Source organism: Chelonia mydas, chromosome 5, assembly GCF_015237465.2.
Source record: "Chelonia mydas isolate rCheMyd1 chromosome 5, rCheMyd1.pri.v2, whole genome shotgun sequence".
Taxonomy (NCBI): Eukaryota; Metazoa; Chordata; order Testudines; family Cheloniidae; genus Chelonia; species Chelonia mydas.
In genome coordinates, this window is record NC_051245.2 from 79,155,886 (window position 1) to 79,165,384 (window position 9,499).

The 9,499-nt window shown below is 42.9% G+C and overlaps 1 protein-coding gene across 1 annotated transcript; it reads left to right on the top strand.

Moving 5' to 3' along the window:
- The first annotated feature begins 5,607 nt into the window (after nucleotides 1-5,607).
- Nucleotides 5,608-7,606, top strand: LOC102939929 (zinc finger BED domain-containing protein 5-like). The gene is given in 2 exon segments (XM_027819172.2): nucleotides 5,608-6,392; nucleotides 6,394-7,606. Coding segments are annotated over 2 exon segments (1,998 nt in total).
- The last annotated feature ends 1,893 nt before the right edge of the window (nucleotides 7,607-9,499 follow it).

Consider the following 9,499-nt stretch of genomic DNA (forward strand, 5'->3'; position numbering starts at 1 on the left):
CACGTTGTGGCAGCCCTTGCCAATGGCTGGTGCTCCTCTGGCTGCTCAATCTCCACAGGCTCAGGCAGGGCCGTCCTTAGGATTTATGGGGCTCTAAGCAGTACTATTAAACTGGTGCCCCTATGCCTGACTTGGGGCACAGCCACCACCCCCACCCACAGACCCCCCAGAAGAACACCCCTCCCTCCCATTGCTGACATACACTGGGCTTTGTATGCAGCAGACACTGTAGCAGCCCGGGATCGCAGCCCAGGGCAGGTAGGGAGGGACGAGGCAGCAAACGATACTGAACCACCTGGCCCACCTCATAGCGGCGGAGAGTCACAGTTCCCTGCAGAGACCCCCGTATCCTTTCCCTCACACAGAATGCATGGCACTGGCGCATTCGGCTCTGTGAATATGGCCTCTGCCTAAGGAGACTGCAGCGCATGCTGGGTGTACGGGAGCCGACTTGCTCTTACCTGCTGTCCCAGTGGTGCCTCAAATTTTTGGGTGCCCTATACAGCCGCGTATGCCTAAGGATGGCCCTGGACTCAGGCTGGAAAATTGCTGTGGGATTAGCCTGTTGCCTGTTTTCCTCCCTGTGTTGAGTACTCCGTTTGGCCGGATCTTGAGGGGTGATCTCTGGAATGAGGGCAGTGTCTTCCCTTACAGATTTTAGGTTAGCACTTGTCCTTTTAGGAAGGACAGTTTTGGAAGCAGCTGTACTGGCCCTTTTAGGGATGCAATCTTGCTTGGGAGTTTCTGGAGTGATGCTGATCCTTCTGTGGGTGAGTTCGCTCTGGGGGGTCTTTGATGCAGTGTCCGCCTAGGGGTGAGGTCCCCTTGCATGGTCCTAGCTGCGGAGATAGCTCCTCCACTGGCTGGGTCTCACTGGGTAGCCTGTGCGGTGACGCTAGCTCTCCCGAGGACAGGGTCCCGTGAAGTTACATGTGCGGGAGCGCTGACCCTTCCAATAACGGCATCGTGCTGGATGTTCTGAGAGAAAGCACTAAGCCATTTGGAGATGGCATTGCCTTGCATAAGCTGCAAGGGAGCGCCAATCCTACTCTTGGCGGGGTCCAACTTAGGAATTTTTGAGGCAGCACTTACTCTTTCAGTGGTAGTATCTTGCTTGGTGGTCCCCAGGACAGGGGTTGTCCTTCCCTCAGTAGATAGTTGGACCACCTTTTTGTGCTTTGGCTCTGGGGGGGAGTTGGCTGGGATGCAGTAGCCGGAGTATGTGGGCAGTCGGAAGCCGGAGCTGGAGCATATGGTGTGTTTCTGCATTCAGAGCAGAGATGGGGTGTCGGCAACATAGACTGGTAGAGTTTGACTCTTCCAATGTGAGATGTCCTTTGCATGTGACTTGATGTAACTTACATTTCTTCTGTGTCTCAAAAGGCAGGTCGCAGAGGGCACACTGGAAGGCGATCTGCTTGCTATGGATTTTCTTAAGGTCTCTGCTGAGACCGCCAATGTATCCTTGGACCAGATAGCAGAAGGGGCAGAGGAGTGTGTCCATAGAGATGGGATACTGAAGATAGATACAATTGTTCTCCCTTTCTTCTCCCTCTGTTGGATGGGCTTCACTTGTATCAGTGGACTCGCTAGATGGTTCTTCTTGATATGGGAGAGTAGTATGGAGAGGTTCAGCTGGGCAGGTATCTAGTGAGGTGTTGAGGTCCCACTGGGTGGTTTCTGAGGAGAGGCTGGTCTCTGAGGAGAGGCTGGTCTCACCGGTTGGGGTACCTTCCAGCACAGCAGAACAATGACCAACATCAGGATCCTGGGCAGTGGAGGAGGTGGGAGAAGTTCTCCTTCTAGCATCCGTCTCCTGAGAAGCAGGTGAGATGATGATGTTTCTCCTGGCTGTGATGTCCTGAAAGGCCATCCTTGAGGTGCAAGATCTCCCTGCAGTAGTGTCTCCACAAGTTTTTTTCAAGGAGGTGCTGCTTTTCCCATTGATGCTGCTCATCTGCAATGTCCTGGAAGTGCTGAGGGTCTTCTTAGAGCGTGTTCTTCTGAGGGTGTTCCCAGATGGGCACTCCATGGAGCAGCAGTGGTCCGAGCAGCTGTTGAATGTTTCTTTGGAATTGGCAAGGGAGTGATCATCTTCTCAGTCTGTCCTGGAGTCTCCAAAGCAGGGGCAGTAGAATCCATCTTCAAAGCTGTAGTCTTCCTCAGGATAGCAAGTTGAGTCTTCTAGAAGGTGCAGTTTCTGCCTCAGTAATTAAACTGATAAGAACAGATTTAAAAATTTTATTAAAGCTAACGTTAAAAAAATTATATAATACTTAGATTGAGAAAAGAGTGTCTGTACATCTGGGTATAATGCTTAGATTATCCACAAATACAAAGTTTGTTTTTAAAATTCATATGATACATAGAGTACATAATCAGGAATAACCCACATTTAGGTGAATAGATTTGACAATAGTGTTTAGATACTAGAATCCAAATACTCAGGTACATCACTCATGAAAAGTTGTACGGAGATTTGGTTGTGGAAAGCAAAATATATCATTGAGTGGAGATTGTTCCTCAGTAATTGAGAATTAGGTTGGTTGTCCATTTAGAAAATACAATCCGTGAGGAAAGTATTTGAGTTACTTTCTTGACTGCGCTTCTCATCGGCACTCCAGTTCATCCCTCCTGGTATTGCCAATGTCCAGTGATGTGTTCTGTGTAGATGTCCCTCTGACACCATGAGTTGCTGCATCAGCCGAGCGTATTGTTGACCGATTCCGCATTCTCTCAGCACTCGCTCGTTACTGGGGTCCCATGCACCTAAGGTTCCAACAATCAGTTTGTGTGTCTGGACCTGGTAACCCTTAGCTTTCAGCCAGAGGGGCATATATCTCTACCTTTTGAGTTCGGGCATCGTGGAAGGCCAGGGTCCTGTCCTTGAACGGGACTGTTACGTCCACCAGGATGATCTTCTGCCGGTCCTCGTTCGTGATGATGATGTCCAGTCACAGTTGGCTCTCGGTTCTGGGAATGACAGCGTTTACGGCAACCTTCCCCATGGATGGCTGGATGGCTCTGGCCAGGCGATCTTGGATGGCATTGTGTCGCAGCTGCCAAGCTCTCGAATGGGGCTTGCAGCTACACAGGACGTGGCGTAGCGACATCTTGGTTGGAGGGGGTCCTGGCGATTCACTTCTTGATGGCATTCTGCAGAGTGCTGTCCACGATGTTCCTCACCGTGGCGTCAGGGCACATCAGAAGGAGGAAGGCGTGAGTGATCACAGCAACTTCGCACAGATCACCCATTTGAGGAATGTTGGTGCCGCTCTGCCTGTGCAACATGTTTTATTTTATTTTGTCTGGTAATTTACTTTGTTTTGTCTGTTATTACTTGGAACCACTTAAATCCTACTTTTTGTAGTTAATAAAATCACTCTTTACTTATTAATTAATCCAGAGTATGTATTAATACTGGCGGGTGGGGGCAAACAGCTGTGCATATCTCTCTATCAGTGTTATAAAGGGCGAACAATTTATGAGTTTACCGTTTATAAGCTTTATACAAGGTAAAACGGATTTATTTGGGGTTTGGACCCCATTGAGAGCTGGGCATCTGAGTGTTGGAGACAGGAACACTTCTTAAGCTGTTTTCAGTTAAGCCTGCAGCTTTTGGGGGACATTGTTCAGACCTGGGTCTGGGTTTTTAGCAGGCTAGCGTGTCTGGCTCAAGAGGCTAGGTTCTGGGGTCCCAAGCTGGCACAGAAAACAGCTTAGAGGTAGTCCCAGCATATCAGTTCGCAGTTCCCAAGGGGTTTTCTGTGATCCAACCCGTCACAGAAGTGGTCTGAGGTCTTTATGCGTGGCACCAGTACTTCCAGCTCCTGGCGCTCACTTGATTTTAGCCACATAGGCTGACACCTCCACACCCCCACCAACCCGCTCAATTTGATGTGAATATATTGGTGTGGATACCAAAAGTAATCTACATTTTTGGTTCCTGGAAGGCTGTAGTGGTACTCATGATATACAGGAGGCTTGATATTGGTCTTGGTCAATCTCTAGTAGCATAGAAAAATCCCTTCAAGCCCAACAACAGTTGAGAGAATTGTTCTGTAGATTGAATTCCTAACAATCTTAACCCAGACTTCTGTTAGATTACAGAAAGCCCAATGTTTTAAAACAATAGGCACTTAAGTTATGCCTGCTCAGAGAGAAAAAATAGCTACTTGAGTATGCACTTACCTATTTTTTTATGCAAATATCCATTATGAGCATGCAAATATATATATTGTAATTATAAATATATACTTGTGGCTTTTTGCAAGCATAGTCCAGATTATTATTTCTTTATTTACACACCCAAAAGTGTGAATAGGTGTTTCAACTTTGGAGAACTCCATACTTTTTAAAATTGCCAAACTGTGGGTGAGCTTCCACTGCAACTGACTGAGATATACATTGTAGTCTATAGGAATAGGTTATTTACCTTTAAATAGTTTGTGAGTCCTATTTTATGAGTGGTGCTCAAGGCACTGTGTATTTTAGAAGAGTGCAAAGACTAGTCAGAGCAGCACTATGTAAATAGGTAGGCCTTGCATGTTTGTGTATAGTTAGTAAATATTGGTATTTGGAACCCAGCTGTGCCTGCATGGTTTCTTCATGTTCTTGTTGCTGGGTAAAAAGCAAAAGACACAACCTTCTGATTCATGGTTTGTGTTCCTAAAATCTCATATCTTAGGGCTTCAGTTGGTCTCCTGTAGGCGTTGGGAAGGGAATTGTGTGTTCTGGAGGTTTTTTTGTCTTCTGCCTCTGAAGTATAAGTGATGCTTATGGTTGGACACTGGACAGGGTGGAGTGGTGCTCTGAGGTGCTAGTAGGATGACTAGATGTCCCGATTTTATAGGGAGAGTCCCGATTTGTGGGTCTTTTTCTTATACAGGCTCCCCCTGTCCCAATTTTTTACATTTGCTGTCTGGTCACCCCAGGTAGTAGTGAGAATTCTCTTTCTCAGATGCTTGGCTGGTGAGTCTTGCTCACATGCTTGGGGTCTAACTGATCACCATATTTAGTTGAGATGGAATTTTCCCCAAAACCAGCTGGACAGAGACATGGGGGTTTTTTTCACCTTCCACTGCAGCATGGGGTGCTGATCACTTGCTAGGATCATCAGAGTATATCTCACTAAATTAATTCCCTGACGTTGCAGAGGCCTCAGGCATTGGTGCATCTTGGCTTCTCTTGTTCTCTGCCTGTGGCACATAATAGTCTAGTTTCCTGTAGGCCAGCGTTTCCCAAACTGTGTTCCATGGAACACTGGTGTTCCACACAATGTGAATAGGTGTTCCGTGAATATCATGGTGTAAAGAAAACGCGGCACGCAAGCATGTTGACGTCTACCCCTTTCAGGCACGTTTCAGTTAGTGACGTAGTACCCCTTCTGCTCGAGGCTGCGCGAACTGCAGCGATATGCACACACCATTCTCTTTACGCCATGTGGAATATAACATATTCACTCAACACGTTCAAACCGGTGGGTCTTTACCGTGTGTGCGATAAGCACAACTAAACTAGCTTCACTCGAAACAATATAAATATTTGTGACAAACAAAATTTGACAAAAATCAGTATTTCTAAATATTGTTACTAAACCTAATCACCATGGATTTGTGGCTTAAAGAAGGAACTTTGAAAGGAAAAGCAAGTTCTTCTGGTACTCCAACTGTGGCCGAAATAAACGAGCAAAATATTGTGACACTTCAAAGTGAGGATGAACAATTGCAGTCTTTTGTTGCTGAAAAAGCTGTTAGTACTAGTGCGTTATCCAAGGTGAAAGAATTTCCACCGAAGTATATCAAAAAACAAGAAGAAGCAGGTGTTAGAAGACCAAAACGAAAGTATGATGAAAGTTATTTGTCTTTCGGTTTTACGTGTGTTGGAAATAAAGATGTTCCTGATGCGCAGTGCATCATGTGCAACAAAATACTAGAAAATAGTTCATTGGCTCCTGCTAAACTTCATAGGCATTTGGAAACCAAGCATGCTGAATACAAAGACAAAGATATAAGTTTTTTCAAGAGGCAGCATGACTCACTTGGAAATTGTAAACATTCAATGATTAAAATTGCTAAAACAGAAAACGAAAGTGCAACAGAGGCATCTTATCTAGTAAGTTACCATATAGCACTTGCCGGAGAAGCTCACAGTATTGGAGACATGCTTATCAAGCCTTGTGCAAAAGATATTGTAATGTGCATGTTGAGCGAGCAGTCTGGTAAAAAAATTGATTCTGTACAGTTGTCAAATAATACTGTTGCATGCCGTATTAAAGATCCTGCCGATGACATAGAAAAAGAGCTAGTTTGCCAACTGAAAATTTGCCACGAGTATTCATTGCAGCTAGATGAGTCCACTGACATTTCAGGACTTGCTGTGCTACTATACATATAGATATAGATTTAATAATATTACTGAAGAGGACCTGCTCTTATGTGAATCTCTGCAAAGCTACACGACTGGAGAAGAAATATTCAACTGCATCAACAATTTGATCAGAAAGCATGAAATTAGTTGGGGAAAATGTATTGATGTATGTACTGATGGTGCTCGGGCAATGATTGGGAAGATTAAGGGAGCTGTAACACGAATCGTAAGTGTGGCACCAGAAAGCACTAAGAGCCATTGTGTTCTACACAGACAAGCACTTGCAGTTAAAAAAATACCAGCATATCTGAAAATTGTGCTCGATGAAGCAGTACAAATTATCAATTTTGTCAAATCTCGACCACTTCAATCCAGGTTATTTAAAATTTTGTGCAAGGAAATGGGTAGTCAGCACAAAACACTTCTTTTACATACAGAAGTGAGGTGGCTATCCAGAGGAAAAGTGCTTGTGAGGCTTTTTGAGCTTCGTAGTGAACTACTGGTATTCTTCACTTCAGATAATTCAGGACGAAAATTTAATGACTGTCTGACAAATTCCTTGTGGCTAATGAGACTTGCGTATCTTGCAGATATTTTTGCAAAATTAAATGAAATTAATCTGTTGCTGCAAGGAAAGATTGTGACCATTTTTACTACAATGGATAAAATTTCGTCATTAAAAAAGAAACTGGAATTCTGGGCATCTTCCGTAGAACAGAATAACTTCGACTGCTTCCCTACACTACATGAATTTCTGACTGAAATAAATTCTATAGTCCATGAAGAAGTTTCCAGCACCATTTTACAGCACTTATGTGACTTGCAGGCCTCTTTATTAGAATATTTTCCGACAACTACTGATGATAATGCTTGGGTTCAAAATCCGTTTGTAATTACAGCCAAACCAGTAGGCTTTACTGCACACGATTATGAAAGCCTAATTGACTTAATTTCTGATTCTGTTTGGAAACAAAAGTTTAAGGATCTTCTGCTGAATAATTTTTGGAGCAGCCTAATAGAAGAGTACCCTAATGTGGCTAAATGTGCAGTTTGAGTGCTCCTTCCTTTTGCTACAACTTATTTGTGTGAGATGGGATTTTCATATTATACTGCAACAAAAACCAAATATAGGAATAGACTTGATGCTGCGCCTCACATGAGGATTCAACTTTCCAGCATTATTCCTAATATTAAGCAAATTTGTGATAGAAAAATGCAGAAACACCAATCCCATTAAATCGAAATTTGTATTTCTGTTTATAAAAATAGATTTTCATAGTAAAAATCTAATTTGTTTGGTGTTTGTGTATATATAAAAACAGTTTTTTAAAAGTAGAACACTGTTTTAAATTTTGACTCTTGCACTTGATTTTTGTACTACTTTATACGCACTTTCCAGTTAGAAATTGTTAGTTCAAGTTATTTTAAATTTGTATTTTTGCTTGGTTTTATAAATAAAATATATTTGAGCATAAATAATGCAATTTTTATTTGAAAACCAAACGACTACAAAATAATATTATAAGTGTTCCATAATAGGCTAAAAGTGTTCCATGGCCAAAAAAGTTTGGGAAACACTGCTGTAGGCTGTAATATTTTGGTCTAATTCTGGTTGTTGGGCTTGGTACAGGGGTGATTAGGTGGTGGTTATTGGCCTGTGATACACAGGAGGTCAGAATAGATGATTTGATGGTCCTTCTGGCCTTAAACTTTGACTCTAACTTATTTATTCTATGTACAAGCTGAGTGTCAGTCTTCAGGGATGTCATAAATTCTTGTACACACATCAAAAGCACAAGTTTTAAATTTTGATCTTATAAAATAAAATCCACTGACAAGTGAAGTTATACAAATGAAACTTAAAACGAATAGGCTCAGATTCATAAAATTAACTCCAGTAAATACAAGCTGACCTGATTTATAAATATCAATATATTATGGTATAGTAATATCAAGTTACCAAGCAATTAACACTAGAATTACTGTGTAAATGGAAAAGGAGTACCTGTGGCACCTTAGAGACTAACCAATTTATTTGAGCATAAGCTTTTGTGAGCTACAGCTCACTTCATCGGATGCATACAGAATTAACCCCAACCCTAATATGGATTCTGGCAGAAGCAGTCCTCCAACCTTCCACTCAAGGGGAGTTCTTGGGATTAAGATCACCGATGGATTGTAGTTTCCTCAGGAAGTCAGTGGTGTCTTGAAGGTAGCTGGGAGTGCTGGTAGCATAGGGCCTGAGGAGGGAGTCTACATAGCCAGACAATCCTGCTGTCAGGGTGCCAATGCCTGAGCACAGCTGTTACTCTGAAACCTGTGTAAATGGGTAACTTGTGCTGTGTTTCAAAACGTCTCTGTGAAAAACATCTTTGCTAAGCACTACTTTCCAAATGTGCTTATGATAACATACTTTGTAGATCTTTAGAAGAAAATCAGACAAGTGCAAAGTGTTTAACAAACACTAATTAAGCTTCATAACATCTCTCTGAAGTATCAGGAGCATTTTGCAGACACGTACTGAGATATAGAGATGATGATGCTAACATTGTCAAAAGTGTACATTAAATTTGGGTGACTGAACTTTTAGGTGCTCTGCTTAAGATGCCTGGCATCTGACTTGCAGAGGTGCACAGTCGTGAAACTCTTATTGAAGTGGATGAGAGTTGTGAATTTTTCCCATCTTATAACAAGAGCCTAGGTGTCTCAAAATGGGCATGCTAGGTTAGTGGACACTTTTGAAAGTTTTGGCACAAGTGATTTGCTCAAGGTCAGACAGTGGCAGATCTGGGAATTGAGCCCAGGAGTCCTCATTCCCATCCCAGTCCCCTGTTCTAACTTCTTTTCCCCCCCTGGTTCCTAGAAATACCATTCTGCCATATAACTGTAACTATCATAATTACAAAGTACTTCACTTTATCATCACCACCTTGTTTCTTGATAAATGTTGGCCATATGTCTCCCTTGCTGCACACTGGGAACGCCCAAAGATGTCAATGGGAGCTCTACGTATGGATCAGAAGCAGTCTGTGACTCTATATGCCACCATAGTTCAGAAGTCTTTCTCTCATACATCCCGATTTGAAAGACTTAATTCCTTATCCATGTTGAAAGAAAACAGCATCCAGCT